General features: G+C 56.1%; 1 protein-coding gene across 2 annotated transcripts in view; it reads left to right on the top strand.

Annotated features, from left to right (window-relative positions):
* The window catches only part of Klhl29 (kelch like family member 29), a 260,001-nt gene that overhangs the window by 221,375 nt on the left and 11,829 nt on the right, over positions 1-26,797 (top strand). For both annotated transcript variants that reach the window (XM_063231845.1, XM_013155913.3), the window contains 3 exons: positions 16,854-16,992; positions 24,948-25,150; positions 26,166-26,425. In XM_063231845.1, coding sequence (XP_063087915.1) covers positions 16,854-16,992; positions 24,948-25,150; positions 26,166-26,425 — 602 coding nt within the window. The remainder of the gene's footprint in view (positions 1-16,853; positions 16,993-24,947; positions 25,151-26,165; positions 26,426-26,797) is intronic.

The following is a 26,797-nucleotide window of genomic DNA, read 5'->3' as shown; positions in this document are numbered from 1 at the left end:
TCACTACAGCAGGGCTTTCCGCCCGGCTGGCTCATTGCTTCGGCCCCAGCACTCAGCACACCTCCAGTGCTCAATAAGCCCCAGCAAATGGATGCGAGGGTGACTGAACGGCTGCAGTCAAACACGGTCACTGCTGCCCACAGAAGTCAGGGGCGAAACCTGCAGCCCTGTGAGCACAGAACAGGGAAGGTGGCAATCAGAGGTATAAACACAGCTTGAGCAAGGGCCAGTGTTACCAGTGGCCTCTTTGGGCAAGTCACCCTGAAGAAACTTACCTTCTTTCAGTCACTGGCTTCTGCGGGTTTGCATAACTTCATTCGGATATTGTCTCCTCTCACATTCCCTCCTGTTCAGATAGTTTTTCAGGTTTTAACCTTATCCTACTGCCACCCACCGGTCAAAGGGATTCTCCTTTGCATGGGTCCTTGGCCTGGGCAGGGTCTATCATGCATGAGTGATGATCAAGCATCTGTCTTTCTCCTGAAGGATTTGTTGAGATAATAGGGCTCTGGCCAAGGAAAGCCCTGGACCACTGAGGCCTTGGCAGTTTCCAGGACTGGGGCTTTGAGGCTCACCAGCCCTTCCTGGGCTTCTGGCTATCTTCCCTACCTTCTGAGACCTAAAGTCCCTTGTCACCTTCGGTGTGCCAGGCATCCATGTCTCCAGTCCCCAGAGTATGTGCCTAGGCTGGCCCCACCAGCCACATCGCTAACCTGCCAGCCACCACTGCACACCCTGGCTACCTACAGCCTGCTCCTATCACCATCAGGATTACCCATGGCACTCGAGATCCTAGGCCCCAGCTTCCCAAAGTGACTCCTAAATCTTCCTGAGCCCCTGAGCCTGCCCAGTCTAAGGAAGACGCCCAGGATAAGCAGGAAAGGGCAAAATGCAACAGTTTAAAACTCTAAAAGCAGAATTTTGAATTAAGCAGAGCTTGACTCAATCTTAGTTCCGCCTCTCCCTAGCTGCATGGCCTCGTATTCTTTGTGTGTTCACCGGGAACCACCCCTCTCAGAGCTGCCCCAGGGATGGCAGCCTATCCTGAAGTCGGCTGGTCTCAGGGTAGGTGGCAGGCAGGAGGCGCGCACCCAGCCCTAGCGCCAGCCGAGGACCACGGGGAGGAGCAGAGGGACACAGAGAAACGCTGTGGAGTCAGGACGATTTCTAAACGCCGAGGATGTCACTAAAACGTGCTCTTCTGCTTTGGGGTTTTTCACGCAAGGTGCCAGCCACCCGCTCGCCTCCAGCCTCAGCACACAGCTCGCAGGGCCGCCTCGGGCAGAGGCGCGCGAGACTGCGCAGGCGCCGGGCGATCCGCTGGCCCCGCCCCAGTGACGCTCGCCGCTAGCCCCGCCCCGCCTCGCGGCGCCGCTGTCACGTGACGCAGAGGCCCCGTCGGGAGGTTCCCGCGCGGAGGGGGCGCGTCTGCCAAAGCTTATTTGCATATGCGCGCGCCGGGTATTTATAACTTCTCTTCTGCCAGTTCCAAGTTATTGATGTCTTAAAGTGACTTTAATCTGAGCCTTCTTTTCTTCAAACGGGCTTTTGATTTCCGGAGTGATATTATACATGGCTGTGAGCTATTGACTGAGCGATTGCCGTCGTGTTCTCAATGTGCTGATGCTGGAAATCTGCGATATAAATAAACTTCCTCTGGTAGAGTCATTATAAAGCACGAGCAGCAGAAATTTATGGAAAGAACAGATTAAATGCTTAGACTTAAATTCTTCAGCGTGTGGCTTGCCCTGAACTGCTGTGTCTGGAATTTGGGCTGCTGATTCAGGTGGAAAAAATCAAACGGACACATCGCTTGTCGGTGCATTTTTGCTATGATCTATTGTGTTGCCAAACGAGAAAGCTCCGAAGCTACCATTGATAATCCTGGTTAAAACTTGGAGCATAAATTATTAAGACGTGTAGTTTCTTTTCGGAGTGGTTGGGGACTGGGGCGGTAGCACCGTAAAGAAATATAACATCAATATGTGCTTATGCATTGTAATGTGGGACATTTTTATGCCAGTAACAAAACATTCCGCCTACAACTATGTTTATGAAAGCAACAGATAGGAAGATCCATAATGCTACTTAATAGAGTTAATCACCTCCCATCGGAGCGTTTTAAAAGGCTTTTTATTGCATGTTGGAAAGCTCTAACCATAATTAATACTCTGTACACTGTCAGGTGCCAGTCAGAGGCTGGAGGCTGAGGAGGGAACTCTCCAGCCCACTGGGTGAGAGGATTCTCAGGATTCAGTCCAGTTTTCTGAGCTGGGTTTGTAAATCAGGAGTCTAGTCTCTGGGCTGAGCTGTGTCAACCATGGGACCCTGGTTGGCGGTTAGAGCTCAGCGTTTTAAGCTCTGAGCCCCAATGCACATTCTGTCTCTAAGTTCTGCCCTTTAGACTGGTCTGGGCTCTCAGCTCTGGAGTCCAGGTGACCCACCCTGGACACAGGTAACCTCACTGCACCGAGCCAAGAGAAGGAGTGGGTGTCTCCTAACAGTCTTGAGTTACTTTGTGGTCAACCATTGTCTTAATTAATATTCTTGTTGCTGAAACAAAAATACCCAATACCCAAAGTTAAAAGAGGAAAGGTTTATTTCAGCTGGCAGTTTGTAGAGGCTTCAGACTATAGTCAGCTCCTTCCAAAGCTTGGCAGCATGGCAGAGGAGCATCACTCAGGAGAAACAGTTCATGGCATAGCAGGGCAGGCAGAAGACATCAAAGCAGCAAGCCTTTGATCCAGTCCAGGGTACCCACTCTTTGGGTGGTGCCACCCACTCCATGGGGACCTTTTGGTCATCCACATCCAGACTATGCCATGCCAATCAGTGGACTAATTAACCACACACCCATAATCTTAGGATCATGCCCTCTAGATCCAGTCACCTCCAAAAAGCTGGTGAGGCTTTCAGGGGCCGTCTACACGCAAACCGTAACAACCACAAAAACCTGTCCTGTGCACCTGCACCATACCTCTTGCCATTCTGGCCAGTTTTTCACACAGGGAGGGAAACAGACAGCCAGGGCTGGCTTGCTCCGTGGTCTGCTGAGGGCCAGGATGGATCCCTCAAGGCAGCAGTCTGCCCTGGAACAGACCTCCGTCCACTGGCAGGGTCCACGGCCAACCAGACCAGAGACTCTGGGGCCAAGCGCTCCCCTTGCTCCTCCAAAGGAGGAGCCTTTATTGCTTTGCCCCTTATCACCAGCAGCTAAGTGACCAGAACACAGGGAATCTCCCCAATAGCCCAGGAAAGCAGAGGAGGTGAAGGGTCAGCCTGAAGTAATTAGAGAATGTGGGCCTCTGAAAGTGGATTTAGCTGGCAGAAGAAAAGTGGGCCGCAGGGATGCAGTGCCTTCTGAGGCCTGGCTTCTCCCCGGAGCCCAGGTGGAAATTCTGGGGCGACTGGTCATGGAGCTGGAGCTGGCCAGTCCTCTAGCAGGGGCTTTCCTGGATGTAAACACTCCTTTTCTCGTTGAAGACTAGGCCAACAAGAACTAAGAAATGCTGATGAGGGCTGTGATGCTGGGCTCTGTCACCCAACACAATGTGCAGGCTTCTTTCACTTTGCTGGCCTGGACTCCCGGGGTGAGTTGGGGTGGGGTGGATGACTTACACAGGCTTTGAACTGACTTCTGGCGCCCCCCTGAGCTGTCTCACACTGAGATTCCATCATGGGCCCCACCCACTTCCAGCACCACCCCAGCGAGAGTGGTGCCCGGATGAATTTGCCTTTACCTGTGCAATGTGCCCAAGACAAATGCCAGGATGGGGACAGGCCATGTCCCCCCAAATTGTATGTGAATTTGCAGAGGAAGACAGGGAAGCCACATAACAGAAGGAAACACAGATTCCTTTTTCCACTGGGCAGAAATGCAAGGGGCACTGCCACCCACACTCTCAGGGTACATAGTCTAGAGCCTGAAGCCCCCAGATTCAGAGAAATAAGAAATCGTGCGTGACTGTCCCAGAGCTGTGTAAGGTAGGTTGAGCTGGGATCTGCAAAAGCCAAGGCACAGCTCTCAGGTGGCTCTTGAGTCACTTCCCAGCCCCGCCTTGGTAGTTTCCCTCCACCTGGACAGCAACTGAGGGGGGGTGTGGGGCGTGCCAGCCACTGGCAGGATGCCCTGTAGGTGGGTGAGCTGGGAGCCCTCAGAAAGGAATCAGGGCCAGCAGGCTGCAGAACCTTGGGGGCAACAGAGCAAGGGTGTCCAGGAGTCAGGGAGACCAAGATGTTAGGCAAAGCCTCAGATGCACCAACAGTGTCAGGGGATTTGTGCCCCAATGTCTGCTCTTGATCGGCCAAGCTCTGTACTGAAGTTCAGTCTCCTGAATGGGTACATGAGCTGTAGGGCTCAGTCAGGCACACAGCAGGTGTGAAGTTCCCTGTTTAAGAGAAATGAGTGTCCAGCTCCGTGTAGCCCACCCAGACTGGCACAGAGCTAAAGGTAACTGAACCTTGGTTGTCAGATCTGTTATCATGGCAACTTCCAGGTGCCCTGCAGGTACCACAGCCCCTCTCTCTGCCCATAGCCTGGTGGCCCTGGAGTGCCCATCAGGCAGCTGCTTCTGATCTTTTCCTGGCCTGCATCCTTGAGTGAGCCCTGAGGCCTGAGTGGATGGGGCAGGGGCTGCTGTGCTGGAGCTGGGCTCTGCAAGGTTTCCTGGGAACATCGGGGTGCTTTTTACTAAGAGAGATGTGTCTGGGAGGTCATGACACCACCTGTCAGCAAGCCAGGCGCCCTGCCTGGGTTCTCACCAAGAAATCGCAGGTTGCTGCTTGCAGGCAAGTGAGTGATTTGTAAGGACCACGAGAATATTTGCATAAACATATGTATGAAAGTGTGTGATTATTTGCATTCATTTGCATAAATTTTGGCTCTTGGAGCTGTTGAGCTGTCGTTCCTTAATTTTATTTTATTTTTTTTCAGTAAATGTCTTTGCACTCTAAGTGCAGATCTGGACAGGTGAAAAGTGAGGAGAGAAAAAAAGGCAGAAACAACAGCAGTGCAGGGACATGAGACCAGAGGCCCTCGAACTTTGTTGCATGGGAAAATCTCCTTGGGGGTGCTTTTAGAAATCCAGGTCCCTAACTTCCTCCTCCTGTTACCTGTAAACCAGAAATTCGGGGGTGGATCCCAGGCATCAGTAATTTTATAAAGCTTCCAGGCGAGTCTGATGCTTAGTCCAAGGTTGAGAAGCAGGCCTCAGGCAGGACAGGCCCACATCAGATCTGCCCACTCTCAGCCTCCTGCCAGCACCACCAGAGAGCATGTTTCAGTGAGGTACACACAACCCTGGTGCTGTGCAAGCTCACAGTGACGCCACATCACTGCATGGCGTCACTCTGTGCTGACCTGAGGATCAGAGACCTGGCTTGAACCCCCTGGCCTTGAACCCTCTTATCCTGGCTGGACTCAGCCTGGGGCTCCACTCAGCTCCTGTGACCCTGAGCCCAGATGCAGTGCATGGGCCAAGCCAAGCCCGCTCTGCTCTGCTGACACTCGCAGTCCAATCTCCTGGGAAGTGGCTGCCAGGTTCAGGAGCCCATCGCTGCCCTGACACGTGGGAGACTGAGCACACCTGCCTCCTGTGACTCCCTTTCTGGGCTGGGAGGGAGCCAAACACTGGGCTTGCAGTCTTAGCCCTCCCATTGCTTTGTAGGTGCTGCCTGGGGGAAAGGGATGCTGCGTTTCTGGAGAGCCTAACCTCCCTCAGTGTGACACTGTGCTTGCCACATTTTTCTGGTGCTCCACCTGTCCATCACCCATCCGAGTCCCCAGAGTCTGTGTGCTTTTCTTCCTCTGTCTTTGCTTGAGGTCGACCCTTCCTCCACAGCCTAAGTTTCAAATCCTGGCCATTCAAGACCCGTCTCAGTGCCTTCCATTCCAGGGCACCTTCCCCCTGATGGCGAGACCAGGCCCAGTCAGACCAAGCAGGCGCTTCCTGCTCCCTGGACCTGGTGCGGGCCATGCCTGGAGCCCCAGCCCCGGAGGACCCTCTGTCAGCCTGTGGTCCCAGTGGACTGCACACCCAGCTGCTCAGGAGACCCCACTGTAATGATGCTGTTTCAAGGCCTCCAGGGCCAAGAAGGGCTCTGTGCGCTTTTCCCTTTGGGTTAAGTTCTTCCATCCACTCAGAAAACACATCTCCATCCTCACCTGGTACTCCGTGTGGGGGCCTCTGCCCTTGAGCAACCATCGTGGAAATAAGCGAATGGACTTGGCAGGGCGGTGGGACCTGTCCTGTGGAGTGGGCAGCTGTTTTCTGTAAGAGGAGGACTAGGGGACTCTGGGTGCCTCACTCCGCCGGGGACACCACACCCTCATTTCTGTGCTCTGTGACCACCCCCCCGGCTCACTTAGCTCACTTACATCTGTACACTGTGTGACAAAGCTTTGTGAAGGCCCAGGTCCACACTAGCAGCCACTGCTGTCTCCCCATTGCACAGGTCCAGCATGCAGGGTGCCCCAGAGAGGAAGGGCTCAGCTCTCTAGCAGGGGTGGTACCCCGTCCACTCTGAGCCCACCCTGCCCACACATGGCCAGCCTCAGCACAGTGGCCATGATCAGTAAGGCTGTCCTGCCTGTCCAGTGCACTGCACGCAAGGTCCTGCAGACCAGGCCTCAGGCAGGCCCCAGGCCTGCCCCGCCCCTTCCGACAGCAGCTGGTGGTAACAGCACCCAACATTTGTAAAAGCAGGGCTGTGAATTTATTAGTCTGGCAGGCTCAACGTCCCAGGAAAAAGACTGTCAGGCTAAATACCGGGCAGAGGGGTCTAGAAGTTCACCTGAAATAACAGGGACAGTACGGAAGGTCCCATGTTGAGGAAGTCCACCAAGAGGGCCAGGGAGCACTGGCCTGCATGCCCAGACAGGCCTGCTGCCCGCACAGGGGTCTGCAGTGGAGCTGGCACAGGGAGCCTGGCAACCTTAGCTCTTGCTGTGTGCTGGGGCTGAACCTGGTCACTGAGGACACAGGCCGTGACAGGCAATGACTCTACCCACCAGGCCTCATCCAGAAGACAGAAGTGGGCAGGCAAAGAGCACATTCCAAGAGAGAGGGACTGGCAGGGAACACCGAAGGACCACAGGGGAACCCCAAGGGGAAGCCTCCTCCAGAAAGGGCCACACCATGGATGACAGTGGCCCAGTGGGGTGGACGCCATCCTGGCCCACAAAGCTTGGTGACAGTGTTCAATCCTGCAGGGCAAGGACTGCCTCTTCCCTCCCCCCCACCCCCAGTGAGGGCTCCCAGGGCCACCTGTGGAAGCGACCTGTGACCCTGCTCTGTGCATAGCCTGCAGCTGAGGCCTCAGCACGTAGAGGGCATTTTATTCTTTGTGCTTATGAGGACTTTCTAGTTTTCTTATAAAGGTCACTGTGATTGCTTGTATAAAAACTTAGAAATGACTCCATGTGCAGTGCCCAGACCTGACCTGGCCAGGACTGGCAGGAGACGTAGAGTGCAGACAGAAAAAGAGGCATGGACACCCCAACTGGGAGATGTGCGCACGCACACGCACACACACACACACACACACACACACACACACACACACACAAATGCACGCACGTCGTCCTCCCTGGTCTCCTAACCCCACATCCTCCTGGGCTGCTAATTCCCCCTTGATAGAATTTGATGTGTTCCATCTGCCATTAGACCCCGGCATCTGAGGTTTCCGTTTCATTTCCCTCTTTACCTGGGAAACTGAACTGATTGTACTTCCAGCTCTGGTTCACTAATTCTTGCAAATCCTTTAACACTATTGATTTATTCACTGGGACTGTGGCATTCGGAATTCTTGGGAAGTAATGGCTTTTGCTAAGGCAGGTGGAGGGGACCCACGGCTTTGCCTTATCCTCGGGTCTCTCCCCTGCCTGTCCCCCACCCCAGGACTTTCCCCACCCTTCTGCGACAACTGTCCTGACCACTGTTCTGCCACTTGGGCAGATGGTGGCTTTGCCAAGGCCCTAGATGATCACAGCTTTGAGGGATCAGGTCCCCGGGGAGAATACTGTATATGGGACATAGCTCCAGAATCAAGGTTTTGGTCCATATCTGCTGGGCTCTCTGTGCCTCCATTTCCAAAGCGTGCCTGCCTTGGAGGCAGAAGCCCTGCACCCCTCACTTGCACCTTCCATAATGCACCCAGCTGTCACCCCCATGCTTCCCAGCATTCCGGGCACCGGCAGAGCAGGGATGGGAAGAGGACAGGGGACTCCCTCATGTGGGTGAGGAGCCCGGCACTATGGGGCTCTCGTGAGAGCATTTCCACTGCCCTGCAAACACAGCCAGTTCAGCTCCACTCACAGCCCATCCTTATTCAAATTCTCCATGGGAGCCGCTAATGCCTCTCATCTGTATCCACAAACCCCAAGCCTCCCACTAATCTTTACGGAATATAAGAAAATGAAGCCCAGAGGGGCCAAAGGTGGGGTCAGGCTGGTGGGGCCACTGCAGGAGGACTCCGGGTAGCAAGGCCAGGGCCACCCTCTGCAAGGACATAGCCAGCAAGGGTGCAGAGGAGGCCCCAGTGGTCAGAGGCGATGACACCAGGGGACAGTGCACACATCTCCTCGCCTGGGTCCCAGCCTCACAGGCAGCCTGGGACTCTTGTGGCTCAGAGCCCCGTCTACCTCCTTGGCTCCCGAGGCCAGGTCCCATCTGCACTGCCCGCCCACCATGATGGGCAGCAACCCTCCAGCGGCCTCTGTCTCCCATCCTGTCCTCCCAGCACAGGGGCCTCAGGTCACCTCAATTCCTACCCAGGTTTAAGACCTATAAGTTCCTTAGCACAGCCTGTTCATCCTTTTATGGGGGCCCGGTCTACACCCCAGCCCCACTTCCTACCTTGCTCAATGGCTGCCTATCCCTGGAATGTGCTAATCTGGGCCACTGGCCCTTTACAAGCACCAGTCTCTTGCACTCTTTACCTGCAGCTGTCGGTGGCTGGGGTACTGGCTGCAGAATCTGGCTCTGCAGAGTCAAGCAATGAAGGTGTTGACTGGAGGCTGGAAGCCAGGCTGGGAGGTGGGCAGGAACCGAGGCAGTGCAGCCAGAGCACCCACAAAGACAGCCAGCCCTCTTGGGAGCCTGCACTGGCAACGTCTCCCCAGGGTGCCCAAGCTTTTTGAGTCCATAATGGGCACCACCATCATCGCTAGCTGCATGCCTCCCTGAATTTCCATGGCACCGACTGGCTGAGCCTGGAACACATAGCTACAGGTCAGCTACCAGGGAACCACCCATCTCGGTCCCTATAGTGACAGGAGCCCCATTCCTCTCCTTCCTGTCCTCCTTCCCGTCAGGAAGAGGCTTCCAACGCTGAGCAGCCAAGATGACCATGTCCCCAGCAGTGTCTCCTCCCCAATAGTCCGTGGGTCCCCAAGGGTGGAAAACTGGCCCAGGGCCTGGCCCGGGGCAGCCTATGACCGTGCAGTCAGCCACGGCAAGGCGTTCAGAGCAGCATGCCCACCTCTCCACAGGTGACACGGCCAGCAGTCACCCCGCACTTCCTGTCACCCAGCAGCCTCCTCAGGAGCCTTTTGGCCTCACAGCTCCTATAGCCATCGTCTGGCCTCTCACTGTGTGCACCTGTGTTCCCATGGTCCTGGGGTCCCCAGGGCAGGCACTGCCCAGCCACAGCAGGCCTGAGAAATTCAGAGGGGATAAAGGGGTTGAATAGCAGGGGTTAATCTGGGGTGGTGTGGAGGTCTCACCTGGCTAGCGGTGCAGAGAGATGACCTGAGGTGGGGGTCAGACCTCCAGCCCTTGTCAGGGTGAGAAATAAACCCAACCCTGAGACCATGAGGAGCCCAGCCTCCAGAGGGTCAGAGAAGACCAAGTTCCTGTGCCCTAGCAGGCCTGTCACACCTGGGCCTGGTGCGTGTTCACACCTCCCCTGCTTAGCTGTGAGTCTGCCCTGTCACCTCCCTACAGCTGCCTCCTTGAGCTTATCAGGTGCCCTGCTCTGCCCGCCCCCCGTTGGCGTTCCTATTGTCGGTGTCTCCCATGCAACCCTGGACTCGCCCGTGTCTGTGTGCGTGGCCATTCGTGTGTAGCCCAGGCATGCGCCGTTCATGAAACTGCAGGAACTAGGGTTCCCTGAGTCTGCCTGAAGGGGATGAGTTTCCACTAGCTTCCTCCAACTGCGGACACAAACGGCTGCTCCAGGGCGCCCCCTAGCCTCGGGAGCGCGTTCCCCACTCTTGGGAGCTCGGAGCTCTCCGCGGTGCTGAACCTGTCCAGGCTTCTTGGTTTGCTGGTCCCTCTAGCAAAGAGCTACCCTCCTGAAGAGCCCAAACCCCCAGCCCAACAGAAAAGCTGCAATGCCTCTGAATACACATCAGCTCCACAAGACACTGCTGGGCTGGGGATGTAGCTCAGCCTCACGACACCTGTCTGTCCAACACCAGATGAGGAGTTTGAGGAGAAATAAGAGATTGCATCAGTCAAGTTTCTGTCACAGGACACAATACCTAAGACCACAGCTTGAAGGAAGAGAAACCTGATTCAGCTCAGGGTTGCAGTGCGTGGTCGGCTGGCTCCAAGCAGAAACCTGGTGGAAGGGGACAGCGTGCACAGCTGCCTTATTCACGGCAGCCGCAGCCTGAGCAGGGGAAGGCCACAGACCCAAGGCCAGGCCCCCACAAGCCATCCAGACACACCCAGGTGCACTAACCTGCTAGGCACTGATTACTGCAAGGAAGTCGACCTGTTAGGGTGAATGGCCAGGGGGACCGATATTCTCCGACTGACAGGGCCTCAGAGCGGGAAAGAGCCTTTCCTCTAGGGCCCAGCAGATGGCAGATCCGTGAAAAGATCCAGGTCTCCTCGGCCATGCTTTCCCCAAGCCCAGCTGGCAGTTACCTCTGGCCAGTCCTTGAATTTAAGGGGCAGGAGCATGAGCCCCAGGAAAGCTAAGAGGACATACCTGTTCATTTTTTAATGTTTCCAAACATTCTGAGGAGAAAATCTTAAACCAAATTTCAAATGATGTAGGGGCTTAGGACTGTTCCAGCTGGAGGGCTCCTCACTTCTGCCAGCAGGCACATCAGGGGTGCGCACTGTGCTGCCCTGGGCTGGGAGCTGTAGGCTGCCAGACTTCGCTGCTAAGGAACTGGGTCCTGTCTCCTGGGGATGACAGCTTGGAGGGAAACAGACTGGTGATGCATGGTGACAATTTGAAGGACTCATGCTCTAGTGCCAGGATGACAGGACAGCCAGCCTGCGTCCTCACCAAAACTGTCCAGTTGAGTCAAGAAGCCAGTCTTCCACATTCCCCCCACCTAAAGAACTCTGTTTCCTGAAGGGTTGCCCCGTGTGAAGCCTTTCCCATCAGCCAACCCAGTGATGGGACTGGGGTCAGGGCCCTGGTGACTTCCCTGGCCTTCGGGCCAGGCTTGTAATCTGCAGGCAGTTTGATTCTGTTTTAGGTGGGAGCTGGTCCTCAAGGTCAATTCTAGGCCAGAGACCTCGAGGGAGACTGATATCTGATCAGTCAGGGGCAGGGGCACGGGGCAGCAGCTTTCATCTTGGAAGGCCGTCCTCATGGCTCCCACAGTCCTTCACGGCACAGCCTCTGCTGCAGGAGGCTGTGTTTTCATGGAGCCCCCTCTGTCCCCAGGGCATTGGCACACGTCCGGCTCACCCGATCCAGATGAATTACCTCTAGGCATGCACAACACTATCTTCGCTGGGCTTTCTCAGTATATTTCCCAACTTTTCTGAGTTTATAATTTTTTCAGGTCCTTTATCAAATATGTGTCATAAATACCCATGGAACCAGGAGCATCTATCACCCAGTGGGGTTCCTACTAGAGCTCTGGAAAAAAATTATTCAGCTGCACAACCTTTCTCGGGGCTCTGATTTAATGGACTTCTTGACTGCAAAGCCACTGGAATTCTTTGCCTCTTAATATTTGACATCTCTTCCTCTTTATTTCCACCGCGGACAGCCCTTCTAGTCCAGCTGGAACGAGCCCATTAGTCTCTGACAAATAACTTGTGTTGCTGGATGAAAAATATGCAGAAGTCGGGCTGTAACTTCATCTCCAGTCATGGCGCCACCTGTGGCCTTCTCCAGCCAGAGCGCCGGCCCCAGGCAGACTCTCCCCAGTGTCCCCCTCTCGCCCCTGCTTCTGGGTCCACAGTACCATTTCACACCAGGCACTTATGGGGAAAGAGACCCCCAGGACTGGGGTCAGAATGAGCCCAGAGCAGCAGCATGAGTCTCAGTAATTCTATGGTGGCAGCACCCCAGGGTCCATCCATGGTTGAATAGATGAACATTAATGTGGGTTATCGTTCAGACCTAAAAAGAAGGAAATTCTGACCCATGCTACAATTTGCTAAACAAAATCAGCCAGTCACAAGAGGGCAAATACTCTATGATTCCCTGCACAGGAGGTAACCAGAGCAGTCAGAGTCACAGAGACAGAAAGTGTGATGGAGAGACCTCCCCTGCCCCGTGCACTGTACACTCAGAGATGGTTAAGATGGCATATTGCATCACAGTTTTACAGCATTAGCTTCAAACCAAACTGGCAAAGAAGAGACTGACAGAGAAAGCTCTCTAAATACTTATTCCTATCTTCTGTATCAGTTAGTCTTACCATGTAACAAAAAAAATTCTAAATCTTAGTGGCTTAAAACAACAACCAGCTATCCAAATTATGCTTCTGGTTTGGCAGTTTGGGCAGGCTCAGTCTGCACTGATCCTAGCAGAGGCTGGCTAGTCTAAAAATTCATCTCTGCCCCACATAGGAGCTCCTTCTCCAAAAGGCTGGCCCTGGCACATTCCCACAGTGGTGACAGCCAGGGTCTCCAGGCAAAGCTACGCTTTATGAGGTGGTAGCTGACATTCACACAAGGGCATTTGCACCACATTCCACGGTCCAAAGCAAATCACAAGGCCAGCCATAGTGGAAACAGTGGGGAAACCACCTGTGTCTCCTAACAGGGGAAACTGTAGAGAGATGTTGCAGGCTACCACACGCCAGCCCTTGAGCGGAGGGGTTGCTGATAAAAATATGAACAAAACCCAGTCTAGTACAGGAGGCAGATATGCAAGTAAATAAATACAATCCATAGCACAGTGTGAAGGAGACGGCACAGGGTGCTGTGGGGTGTGCCGAGAAGGCAGAGGGCCAGGGAGTGGGTGGGAGAGGAGGGAAGACAAGAAGGCTTGGACCCTCCCACCCCAGAAGTGGGATGAGGCAGGGGAAGAAGGAAGGAGACAGCTCCAGGCAGAGGGGACCGAGACTCGGAGAGGGTGTTAGGAGGCTTCCCGGGGAGCGAAGAGCACTCTGGGAAATGAAGGACAATCTAGGGCCAGGGGAGGCTGTGTTGCCCAGCCCTGAGGAGTTCCTGTGTGCAGGGCTGGTAGCCGGGTGCCCCAGGAATGGCGATGCAGAGGTGGCTCAGAGGGGACCAGCTGGAAACAGGGACCCAGACTGGCCTAAGAGGGTGGCAGCTTAGCCTCAGTCAGGAGCTTTCTACCAGGGCGCTCCTCGCAGAGAGCAGCTGCTTCTGAGGGCAAGGCCAGGGTATGAGGTCCTGTAGGGATGGGGGGCAGGACATTCTGCTCAAAGCCAAGGGGACTGGAAAACACACCCTGATATCAGCCTGCAGAGAGGGACCTGGAGGTCAAGCTATGTCCCCCCAGGCTGGCCAGCCACTCACTCACTGCACCCCAAGCCCTTGCTGGGGAGGCCCAGAGGGTCTCATCCCCTCTTCCAGAAGCCAAGCCCGGAGCAGCTGAATGCTAAGGGTGCAGGGGCCTGGAGGGAGCCGACTCCCAAGCCAGGGTCCCTGGAGGCTCTGCCTGTTGGGAGGTGTCCCCCGAAGGCTCCTCAGAGAAGAAGGGCTGCCCTTTGCCAGAGGGGGTGGGAAGGACAGCAGCTTGCCCCAGACACCAGCAGGCCCTGGCTTCTGCCTGTGGGCTCAGGGCCGCTCCCACAGCCCGGCCTGCAGGCCCACCCTCCCCAACAGCGCCGCAGGCAGCAGTGAGCACACACCAACTGATCGATACTTCGAATGCCCTGGGGCCTGCTGTGAAAAGGAATCCCCCGGTGAGCACTTTCATAAATTGAAAAATTCTTCTGGAAGTAAATAATCCTGCCCAACTATTAAATCCAAATTTCGGGAAAGGGAAAGAGTGGCAGAGAGCAGAAAGTGTCCTTGAGGAGGGTGGCAAAGCCTGACTTCCATGCACGCAGCAGCCCAACCTGGCTGGGATTCTGGGAGCCGCCAGCCTTGATGCAGGGCTGGGACTCACACAGTCACTGCAGGGACCTTGACATGCAGGGCACTGCTCACGTCTTCAGGGCACCACCCCAAAGGCCCTGCTGAGTTCGCCTGTCCCCCTCAGCAAGCACAGGGGCTCACATCTGTCCCGCACTGCAGCGTGGGGGCCACCAGAGGCCACAGACAGGAGCCCTGTCCTTTGGTGCTTACAGGAACCGAGACCTGGCAGACTGGGGCCACTCACCCAGGGTCCCACAACCCCTTAGTGGCGGAGCCAGAACAAGAACCAAGATCCGGGTCCTTGGAACTCAGGCCTGGAATTCTAACACACATTTGTTTAGAAAGGTGGCATCATCCATCGGGCTGCTGGCAGGGGAACTAATTTAGCTGGAGGCTCCTGTGGAGGCCGGGCTGTGAGCAGGGCAGGTAGCTGCATCCCGCAGCTGTCACCCCGAGCTTCTGCGCCCGCAGGCTGTCACCCAGAGCCATAACCCACTGGTTCCCATGGCCACCCAAGCCGCTAGCCCCTTCTCCTCCTGCCCCTTCCCCGAGACCCACAGGCTCACCCCAAACTCACCTCTCTTTGCTCCTCCTTCTGGCTGTCCTTGTGCTCCCAAGTCGTGCTTGGACCATGAGAAGGGCACCACCAGCCAAGGCTCGAACCTGCCCTGGGAGGCCAGGTGTGTGGCTCTCGGGTTGCTTCAAACTCTCACTAACCTTCAGAGAGGAGGATGCGGGGCTCCGAGGTGCTGGTTTGCTTTCCCGAGGTCTCACAGCTGACCCGAGGCAGCACTCAGGCCCACACTGAGGTGTGGAGCTGAGGCCTGGGTCTCGGCAGGGTGCCGTCCTGCCTGTGTGTAATCCACATCTAACCTCCCTGTATTCCCGCCTCCCAATGAAGCTCAGCTCCTATGGCAAAGCTCTTGGAAGCCAGCCCTTCTGCCAGCCTGGGAGTGGCCCCGGTACCCTCCACATGCCTTGCTGGTCTCTATTGGAGCACCCACCCTTGCTCCAGGTCTGAGCATGGTCCCCCACCACACCCTGGATGCCCTTCATGGCTCCAGGTCAGTCTGTGGTTCCCAGAAGGCAGGGGTCACACTGCTCCAGTGTCTCCCCCGCATCCCGCAAGGCAGGGTGTTCTCCAGGGCCACCTTCCCTGGTCTTCAGCACAGCCCAGGGCCCAGAGTGTCCTTAGGGAGAAGGCCCAAAGCCCTGAGCAGGGCCAAGGCACCAGCCCCTCTGCACTCTGCGCTCACACAGGCAGGAGCCTCAGTCCCTGTTAGAAACGCACAGCAGGGTCCCAAGGGGTCAGGGGTCTTGCAAGGACACACCAGGTATCTAAGTCTCAGTGGGTAACCAGCGCTGGCCCCAGGTGCCATCAGGCAGAAGCAGGGCATGGGTCATTCCTGAATACCAGCTGGGGCTTAGCATGGACCTGGAGGGCCTGAGGTGAGTGCAGGGGGCCTGAGGAGTGGGGTTCCGCCCTACAGGCCATCATCTCCCCCTCATCTACTCAGGTAGATCTGGGCAGATCCTTCTACCCAGGGACCTGGGCCTCCCGTGTCCAGCGGCTAGTAACGTGCAGGTGTGGCCCAGGCTCCAGGAGGAAGGGAGGCAAGGCTGGGCACGTTGGTCATCTGGAGGCCGAATGTTTGCAAAACAAAGAGTCTATAAACCAAGCAGTGTAGCTTCTAGGCTCTTCTCTCCTTCTCCCTCTAAGCCAGGGGGTAGGTAGGTCCAGGGAGAGGCTTCTGACACTGCCAGGGCAGAGCCTGCTGGCCGGACCTCTGTCTGTGCCAGCCCCAAGTCTGGTGGCCAAGATTCCAGGCAAAGGTAGGTGCACAACAGCGGCCTTCAGGGCAGCAAAGCAGCTGCCAGCTGTGAAACCCACAGGCAAGGGTGGGCGTCCTGAGAGGCGGTCCAGGAAATGGGACAGTCCAGAGAACAGTCCCTTGCTTGCTTGTTTCCCCTCAAGGCCGGAAAGCGTGGCCTGAAGGAGGCGCCTCCCAGGCCCTCTCCCAGGCCCCCTCCTCCTGGCGTCCCCTCTCTGGAAGCTCGCTCCACACCATGGCTGTGAGTGTCTAACGGAAGGGATGCTGTGTCTGCAGGTTTTGTGGTTTTGATTCCTTTGAACCATGACCAGCCCATCTTGCATCACAATGCCATGCTTTACTTGGTATCCAATACATCGGCACCATTGGCATTTGGAGAGCTCGCTCCGTAGTTCTAGAAGTTTTTAGTTGTCTGTGATACCGTATCTTCTATGTTTCCAATTGTCAACATGGGAATCTCTCCTCGCAAGTTTCCAATTTCTGGGTTTGGTATTTTTTAAATCATATTTGTTTTGTTTTGTTTTATTTGTTCGGGATTTTTTTCTTTTGCTTTATTAAGTTGTGATTCCTTCGGTTATGTAGCCCTTCCCAGTGGCTGCTTGTTTATGTATTACATTTGTGACTTCTTTTGATTGTCAGTGTTGAGCCAGTCTTGCCAAGAAACAATATCAAGTATTTTCTATTTCTCTACTTCTTGAAAAAAAATTTAATTTAAAAAAAAAAACCTCTTAATGGGAACCTGGCCCTGTCTGTCTTCTCTGTTCTGCAGAAATGTTGAAGGAATTGAACCAGCAGCGCAGAGCGAAAGCGTTTACAGACCTGAAAATTGTTGTTGAAGGCAGAGAGTTTGAAGTCCACCAAAATGTTCTAGCTTCCTGCAGCTTGTATTTCAAGGACCTGATTCAAAGGTTTGCCTTCCTTCCAGCTGTGGTCGGGTCTGTTCCTTTGTAGGACGCTTGTGTGTTGCTTTTCTCCTCCCCTCTCTTGCAGGTTCCTGATGCGTGACTCCCTGTCACAGAGCCAGTAGCCATCTCTCCTCCTCCTCCTCCCCCCCCACCCAGCGCCCTCTCACACACAGCCTCAGAGCAGCCACTGCCCGCCGCCCCACACGGCCTGCAGGTCACCCCGCCCCGCCCCGCCCCGGACCCCACACTCTCAGTGGCTCACAGGCCTCCCTAATTGCAGAGGACTAGAAACTTCATCCTAAGAGACCATTGCACACTGCCCCTTGGGGCCAGCTCAGGGACCCCCAGAGCATTGTCTCTGCCATCCGAGGTGAATTAGTACCAGGAGAGCATGTCAACCAGACCATCCCTGCCAGGGAGCACGGCGCCCAGAGGCCACCTTTCCCTGGTCTGAGTCGGAGGAGAGCGGCACAGCAAAGCCCCACGCACCCTACCCGTCTCCTCCCCGGGCACTGAGCCCAGAGCATGCTGAGTGTGCACAGGCGTGTCCTAAACACGGCACTCAGCCTTGTCCTCCCTCCACCCGGCCCTGGCCCTGCCCAGCTATTTCTACTTGGATGAGTCTTAAATGGTGCGTGGGCATCGTTTTTGTTCTGTTTTTCTTTCCATTATGTTTTTTTTTCTTTTTACAAGTTGTCTGCTTCACACCCTTGCAAGGTAGTCAGGGCCACCTCCTAGCTCCAAGCAAGGGGCAGCAGCTGCGGGGCCAGCCCAGGGCAATGCTCACAACTCTCTCACCCATCAGCCGATTAATGCTGCTGCTCATTTTGCCTTGCAGCCTCTCCGGGGCGACGCTGAGCCAGGACAGTGCTCAGAGTAGGAGGACAGGACCTCTGCTGGCTTCCCAGTGCTGTGCTTGGACTTGCCAACTAACCCCTGAGCGACTGTGTTTTGTTTCAGGACAGTACACTGGCTGGCATCTCCTTTCTGATCTGTGATATCCTTGGGCATAGAGCCAGGTCGCCCAGCAATGCAGGAGGGGCAGGCTCTTGGTGATATCCTGTCTGGTAGACAGCTTGGCTCTCCTGCCCCCGGTGCTTGGGTCCTTTCTGCCCAAGCACAAGGGGTACAGCCATGAGTCCGGGCCGCAGGGACACATCCAGTGGATTCCTTGGGCCTGGGAGATCTTTGGGCTTCCGCTCTTGGCATATCTGCAGGGACCAGCACCTGGGTGAGCTCCTGAGGCCTTGAGAGAGAGTACAAAGCAGTGGGCGGTGCTGAGCACACAATCCCAGCCCCAGGCTAGAATGAGCTGGGCAAGGGAAACCTTGAACTCCTATTGAAACCAAAGGGCCCTGGTAGGTGAGAGGCCACTTAGACAGGCTGAGAAGAGGCGAAACTCTCCAGACAAAGAGGGTGGGGACAGACACAGGGAGACGCCAGGAACAGGGACAGGTGGCCTCCCCAGAGGCCGAGGAGAGCTTAAGCAGGCAGATGCTGAGCTGAGCTAGCCCAAGCGCCCTGGTTTGGTCTGAGCGTTGGTAGGAGCCACCCTCTTGGAGGTGAGAGAACAGAGGAAGGCAGCTCCAGGGCCCAGTGGAAGGAGGGGTGCTTGGCACTCACGGGGTGGGAGAGGGCCCCCTAGAAAGCCGAGAGATCCAAGCCTAGCCCTGACTCTGACACTTGCCCTATGACCTCAAGCCTGCAGTTCTTCCCATCTGTAAACCAGGAGTGGTGAAATGTTGACCATCACCCTTGCGCGACAGTCAGTGGATGGGCAGAGTCACCCTGAAGAGGTTGCCCAAGTATAAACGCCAGGACCTGAGACGACAAAGGTCAGAGGATCCGAGGTTAGAAATCAGGTCCACAGACCCATGCAGGATTGGCAGGGGTCATAGATGAACAGTGGGGCAGCTGGCAGGTGTGGCTTTAGCATCTCGAAGGACAGCCAAGTCCCACAGTGTCCAGGCCTGGTAACTGACCAGATGGGCCTAGGTCTAGGGGCCCTCAGCATGCAGGGGGGTCACCCGGAAGCCCAGCGCAGGAGAGGCTGAGCTGTGGTGCCCTGAGGCTACAGCTCACAGTGTTAGTTCTCTGGCCAGTTCATTTCCCTGATCCCGGCACCGGGGTACCCACGAACATTGTTGGTGCTGATCACTGCAAACAAAAGCCTCGGTCTTTACAGGAAGATTTCAGGCCATTAAAGTCACTGAAAATTTCACGTTCTCCCTGGTTAGAGCAGCTGATGTGGTCACTACATTCAGTCCCCTTCTTATCTGTGACTCTAGAACCAAAATATCCCTGCAGGAGAGCCTGGGAACCTGGTCCAGGGCCACTCCTCAAAGGGGCCGCACTGTTCCAAGAGGAGGAAGCAGGGGGCAGCAGGGGAACAGAGTCCTGGGCCTGACATAGGCGCCAGCACTGACCTGCCGTGGGCGGCCCTTTTCTCCTGTCACAGGACTCCAAACCTAGAGCCCCAAGCTAGATCCCTTCCTATTTCCAGCCTCAGTTGGGACATGTGTGTGTCCCTGCAGGCTCAGAGAGGACAAACCCAGCACTGAGCCCTGCAAGGGCAGTGCCCGCCCCGCCCCATCCTCCGAGTAGATGCCTGGAGCCCCAGGGTGTGCGTAGAGGCAGTGAAGCATTTCACCCTGATGTGCTGAGGTCAGGCTGTCAGGTGAGGCTGAGCTGAGAGGTGGTCATCAGTGTGGCCTCCTAGCTGGTGGCTGCATCCCTTTCAGCTCAGTGGCTGAGGGCCCCGGCTCTTTCTGCACCAGGGAGGCCCCAGTGGCTCCCTACCAAGTCCTTCCTTGTCTTCCTCTCTGATGAGGGCACCACCTGATGGACAGGAGCCTGGTAGAGCTGTCACCCTACAGAAAGAACCAGTACTGTTAGTATCCCCATTTCACAGATGAGGAAATTGAGGCCAAAAATGTTCTCATGATCAGCTTAAGTGATGAGCAGAGCAAGCTGAAGCCTGACTCCAAGCTGGTGCTCTTACTATCCATTGCCATCCAGAGAACAAATATGTGTTTTCATTCTTGTGCAGTGGGTGAGACAGGAAAGTGAAGCAGACCCCAGGAATAGGGACTCGAGGAAAAGCATGCATACGCTGTGTGTGTGTGTGTGTGTGTGTGTGTGTGTGTGTGTGTGTGCGCACGTGTGTACACGAGTGTGTGAAGAACCCCTCCCCGAGACGGCAGGTACCTGCAGGAGTACCTGGAAGCCCAGGAGCCCCAAGAAAGCTACAGGCAAGAGGAACACGCAGCTACCCCGACCTGCACCCAGGCCCTGGGGGTGGCCCCCGGCCCAAGTCCCTTCACATTCACAGGGAGCAGGATGTAGCTCTGCCCTGGCTTTGCTTTTGGGGCCCACCTCTCAGCGATGGCCAGATGCCACAGAAGACGCTGCCACAGACATAATGCCACAGACGTGCTGCTGCAGACGTGATGCCTGTGCCCTCCCTGGCCCCGTCAGAGATTGGGGTGCTGTTCTTAAATAGCATCAGCGGGTCCCTCAGCCCTCACCTGGGCTGGGTGTGAGAGAAATGCCCAGACACAGGGGTGCCTGCCTCTCATCACACCCAAAGGGACAGAGATGTGAACTTGCGTTCTTCTCTCAAGGGAAACCCTCACCTCCCGAAGGCTGCTGAACATGCGTGCCACTTGGATTCTGCGCTCCTTTCCTATTGAATGAAAACAGAAAAGGAAGTGAGCTGAGGTTTCTAGAAGGACTTTCACAAAGCTCCATTCCCGAGCTCTCGGCTTCTCGTTCCCAGCCATGAGAGGGAAGCGAGGGTGGGGAGTGGTATGGGGCCCCCAAAACGCCAGTCAAGAGGCTCACTGTGCAGGCCCTTCCTTGAGAAGCGAGCACCCTGTCTCTGGTGCAACAGACAGGGGTGGCTTAAAAACCAGCCAATGAGCCAAGGATTCTCGCCTCTCCAATAAAAGCAGGACAACAGAAGCCAGGTGACACCACCTCTCAAAAGGAGCTGCCCAGGCACAGGACCCAGGGAGCGCTGTGTGCCATGCCCTGGAGCTGAGGGCATGGCAGGGAACCGCAGCCAAAGGGCAGAACAGGGTGCCAGCCATGGCCACCACCTGCAGGTTCCTGTCTCTCACCTGCCACCAGTTTGTCTCAGATGGTGCTCTGTTCTGGTGTATGAGATCTAAGCTTCTGACCACAGTGGAGAGAGAGGGCATGAGGACTCTCTAGAGATGCCCACACTCACAGGAGCCCACCAGTAATGGTGGGGCTCCCCACATCCTGCAGACTGGACCTACGTATTCCTGACCCACCCACAGCCCAGCGCCGCTGAGCAGTTCCATCCAGGCCAGGCTGTCTTGAGAGAAGGAAGCTCTAGGAAGTTCTAGTCCAGACAGAAGCCCTGGGCACCATGCGGGCCACAGCTCCACGCTTCCACCCTGCTGTAGACAGGGCTGCAAGGAGAACAAACAATACAGGACACATTGTTTATGTATTATTTTGTAATAGTTACCCAAGTTAAATACAAGAAGTGCAGGAAATCTGTCCACACACCAAAGACCTAGAGAATCCAGCCGAGGGCCTGGATCCCATGGCAGTAACCTGCATGAATTCAGGTGAAAATGTAGAGCCCGCAACAATGACCCATGCAAGAAAATCCCACAGATCTGTGCAGGGAAGGCCCAAAGGTCAGCGGTGGAAGCTAAGAAGTCTATGTCATCGGGGTGAAGGATCTGTGCTAACAGGCTGAGAAGCCAAGAAGCGATGATCAAAATAAGGACCAGGGCCGCCCTGAAAAGTACCCCAGCCATCCTCAGTGACAGCAAGGTCCTCCGAGCCCCTCTGACGATGAGAACAGTCGAGTGCATATCCGGAAGCCTGCATAACAAGCTCCTCCTGGAGATTAAACAGCACACATCTTCCCTTCCAGAGCCAGAAATCGATGCTCAAAGAAAGAACCAGAGCTCCCTCAAAGTGAACCACAGCCTCCTTCAGCAACAAGGTCCCGAGCTCCTCCAATGATAACAGCTCGTATCAGGAGAACCAGCAGGGCAGGATCCCCCACAGAGAACCAGCGTCTCCAAACAACAGCCACATTTAGAAGAACCCAGAAAGCCATGCACGGTCCTCTCCAAGGCTCTTTTTATGCTGGCAACAGTCCTCAGGTGGGTGGGTCAGCCACGCCCAGCACTACACCCATTCAGTTCAGCTGCTGTTAAGCTGACCACCAGTTTTCAATCCACAATATGCCTCTAAGGTCAAGAGCACAGACACGGTTGCTGCTCCTTGTCCCTGCCCTGCTGCCCAGCCCCCCACAGCTGTACCAGGATCCTGATGAACAGGTAGCTCCCCAAGTCACCCCATGGGGCTGACCCTGTGAACCAGCTAAAGCCAGGGACAGAATGCTCTCAGTGGAGATTATTAGGGATCGGTGTCCTCCATCAGGCAACCGCTGATCCTATGGTACCTCTGCTCAGAGAGATGACACCTAAGGAACATGAAGATCAGTAGTGAGACAGGACAGAGTCCCTGTCGGCCTCCCTCAGCCTTCCTGGCTCTCCTGGCCACACATCAGCACCCGTGTAGACCTGACGGATGTGCCCATGAGCTGCACAGACCTGGCTGTCAGGGCCTTGCCTCTGCCAGACCTTGAACTCGGCCACCAGCAAAGCCTCCCTAATGCTCCCAAGTGTTCCTCCATGGTCAGGTAGGACGGTCTGCTCTTCCAGCCCCAGACAACAGAAGTACTCCCTGCAGGTCAGCTGCAGGGGCCTCTTCTACCAGATGGGAGCAGAAACACGACTGTGCATTCTATGGCCAGGCTTCCCACCTTAACAGCACGGGCCAAGCTCTTCAGTTCCTGCAGTCCTGATAAGCTCAGTGCTCTGCAGCTGTGCAGGTGCCTCCCTGTGCCAAGGCCTTTCCCTGGCCCAGACTCTCAATGAGACAGGAAGCATCCCTCAGGACATCTATGCTGGTCGGGCCATCGATTGGCCAGGGTCATGTGCTCTTCTGCGATGTGTGTGCACGCATGGTGGGGTGTGAGTGTGTGTGTGTGTTGGAGTCCCACTTCAGCTCTTTGCTGGCATGAGCTCCTCAGGCCGAGGGCTCCTGGGAGGACAGCCAGACTGGCCAGTGGTGGAGACAGCAGTCTATTAGGAGACTTGGGAGAAGGAATAGATACTCAGCCAGCTTTGACCTCATCAGCCCTGCTGGACAGTAACCCACAGGACCTCCACAGGGCATGATGGGCATGATGATGAGAGGCCTGGAGCAGCCAGACAGCTGTGATCTCAAGTGAGCACATAGAGCCACCCAAGTGTGGGAATCCATTCAGACAGCAGAAGACTAGGTGTGCTTATCCATTTCAGGAGTCACTGGGCGGGGTGGGCCTCTGCCCAGACCTGTGTGGTCTGTACCTTTGCTGTCTCAGCTTCCACACTTGCGTAGAGCTGGGCTGCAGAATGCTCCATAGGGCCCCCCAACAGGTGAGCTGTTCTTTGGGGAGGGCCCAGGGGGCTCCTGGACACTGGCTCAGATGCCGGGCTGCATGTGGGTTTCAAAGGCCATGACAGGAGGAAATGCTGCTCTAGTGGAAGTGCAGGTTCTGTCATGTAGAAAAGCGTCCCTTGTGAAGGACATTTTCCGGCCACTGTCACGTCAATCTCCATGGCACTGTAGGCCTTGTCCAGTTCAATCCTCTCACCTTGCAGAAGTGGCTAGAAGCCGAGAGGCCCAGACTGCCCATTGGTCAGCGGCAATGCAGGGCATTCAGGTCCCTCTGCTCCTTGTCAGCGCTCTGTCACCCGCTCGTCCAGCAGGCCGCTTGTCTCTCCCTGGCCAGCCTCCCCTCTCGCCAGCCACTGCTCCACGCCCTCGCCAGCCACAGGGAACCCCTGGGACCGGTCGAGGTGACCACTGGCCTCCTGGGGAGCGAGTGGGTGGCTGCAGAGCAGGGCCGGCCCAGTTCGGGAAGCTGGCTCAGAGGCAGTGGCCCAGCCTCAGCTCCCGAGAAGTCCCCCTCCTGCCTAACGCTCTGGGTGTCCTTCCTCCTGGCCACACTTCTGTATCCTGTTGTCTCTGCTTCATCTTATCTGTTTCCTTCCAGGTCCAGCTTTTAGGGCGCGGCTGCCAGGCCTTAGGAGCCCTTGCCATGGTTTCGTATTTCTGTAGACACCAGATATAAACATACTGATATATTTGTGTCCCTCCCCTGCTCCCCCCAGTTCCCAAGCCCGACGCACACTCTACACGCAGGCCACTCTGACCTCTGACCTCTGACCCCGTGTTCCATGTGGCAGGAGGGCCCCGCCCCGGGCCAGGCCCCCATCATGGCTGCTGGCTGTCTGTGGCGGAAGTCCTTGGTTGTTCCCCTTCTCCCCTCCCAGCTCTAACCATTCTGTCCGTCTATCTCGTCTCGTCTTCAGTTTCAAAGCAATGTCATGAAGGGCTTCCTTTCCATGCCTAAAAGGAAACAATATGCTTTTGGAAAGCAGTGGGGATGGGGTCCTTCCGGATCTCCAGGAGGGTACTGGAGGAAGCCTCCGGATTGGCTGGGATGACAGCCAATCAGGAGCCCCCGGAGCCTGGCTTCCCCGCCAATGGAGCCAAAGGCTGTGGGTGGGGCCTGGATGGGCCAAGCGGCCCAGGTGGTGCTGACACCATATTGTTTCCCTTTGAGGCCAGTCCTGGTACTCGTCCCCATCCACAGCTCATGCTTTTTGATTTGCATCTTTTTTTGCATGGACATGCCGAGTAGATAAGCAGGGTTTCTGTTCTTTTGGGCGCCTCTGGTCAGACTCTTCTCTTTCAGATCCCGCGTCAGGTCACTAGGTTCAGGTGTGTCATTGCTGTGTCCTTTGACTCCTAAACGAAGGGCGTGACCGAGGTGTACAGGGACATCCGGCCCTGTGAGCACGCAGCACGGTGGCCGCGGGGGTGGCAGGTGAGGACACCCTGGTTTCTGTGCCTAGGTCCGTGCAAGATGGCAGCCAGGGCGGCCGAGAGAAGCTGGAGCTGGTGCTGTCTAATCTGCAGGCCGACGTGCTGGAGCTGCTGCTGGAGTTCGTCTACACCGGCTCCCTGGTGATCGACTCGGCCAACGCCAAGACGCTGCTGGAGGCAGCCAGCAAGTTCCAGTTCCACACCTTTTGCAAAGTCTGCGTGTCCTTTCTCGGTGAGGCTGCTGTGGGCCCATGTGTCACCGGGGTGGGCGAATGCAGCTGTGATGGAGAGGGGAGGGCGGTGTGTGTCCCCACTCAGCGACCACAGACCAAACCCGACGCCACGCTGTTCCCACAGGAGCACAAAGCTCGTATGACCTGATACAGAGGCATGGCCTCAGGGGACCCGAGTCACTTCTCCCTGCAGGCCTTTCAAAGCAGTGGGCAGTGCGGCTGTGCCAGGGCGGGGCCTCCCTGTCCTGGGCTCTGAGCCTGAGTAAAGCAGCCTCACATTTGCTTCCTCTTGAGCTTATAAATGCCAATGTGGATGAAACCCGTGGATCTGCCTCGACATCCGGGCAGTCCCTTGGAGGGCCAGAGCTGCTGCGCAGGCCTGGAATATGGGTGTCAGGCTGAAGCAGGCTCATTTTGCAGGGAGAGGGAAGGACAAGGACAAGTGTCACAAAGAGCTTGCTGCCTGGGCTGTGGCATCCAGAGAGAGAAGGCTGAGGGCTGGGCTCAGTGGGGCAGCTCAGGGGAGGACAGTCAGGAGCCTCCTGGGACCCTGATGTGTCTCGGCTGGAAGAGCCATTGGCCAGATCTCAGAAAGCAGGCCAGGTTCTAGAGGGTCATTCCAGGAGAGGATGGGTCCATGCACTGTGACGGTGCCACCCCTTATGTGACCTGAGGTAGCCTGTGGCCTCACCCGTGACACCGTAAGCTTCTGTGTGGCCCCCACACCTGGCCCAGGCTCCAAGGTTCCCCTAGCCCTTGCTTCACAAATGGGGAAGCTCAGCTCATGCCTCACAGCCTTGGTCCTTCTGCCAGGGCCTGCCGGAGCAGAGGGATGGGCACAGGGCAACTGGGACGTACCTATAAGGGACACAGGAAGGGGGCTGATAGGGACCATGGTGGCTGGAGTTCGGGTCGCCAGGAGATGGGCTCAGGGGGATCCAGCAGTGATGAGGGAGTAAGAGGTGATCACCCTTCCAGAGCCCTGAGTTAGTGGTCCCGCACTCTCTCCCGCAGAGAAGCAGCTGACCGCCAGCAACTGCTTGGGTGTGCTGGCCATGGCCGAGGCCATGCAGTGCAGCGAGCTCTACCACATGGCCAAGGCCTTCGCGCTGCAAATTTTCCCCGAGGTGGCAGCCCAGGAGGAGATCCTCAGCATCTCTAAGGATGACTTCATCGCCTACGTCTCCAATGACAGCCTCAACACCAAGGCCGAGGAGCTGGTGTACGAGACGGTGATCAAGTGGATCAAGAAAGACCCTGCATCCCGGGCACAGGTAAGGCCCATCTGTGCTCACCCACTTCTGTCTGGGTTCCAGGGACCCTGCAGAGTTGAGGTCTGCAGCAGAAATGAAGGCAGGCGCTCGGGGCAGGGTTGCCTGTCTCACCTGCAGGGAGGGCATGGGAGCCATTGGGCAGGGAACACGGAAGCTGGTCCTCCACCACCGCATATAGAGCGGGAGAGGGTTTAGAGGTGAGCATCAGCCACCAGAGTGTCCTCCGGAGCTGCTGTGCCACCTGGAAGAAGACCCAGGCTGACTCAGGGGCTGTGGGGCCTGGTTGGGCAGCAGCCTGGTCCCACAGGGAGGGGGGGTACCTGATGAGATGCTGAGCACTCTCAGCTCAGAGCCCCAACAGGCATCGTCGCC

Source organism: Cavia porcellus, unplaced genomic scaffold, assembly GCF_034190915.1.
Source record: "Cavia porcellus strain 051 isolate PalLab524CR breed Dunkin Hartley unplaced genomic scaffold, mCavPor4.1 scaffold_1, whole genome shotgun sequence".
In the NCBI taxonomy this organism is placed as follows: domain Eukaryota; kingdom Metazoa; phylum Chordata; class Mammalia; order Rodentia; family Caviidae; genus Cavia; species Cavia porcellus.
The sequence above is the reverse complement of the archived record's forward strand: the minus strand, read 5'-3'. Positions and strand labels throughout refer to the sequence as shown.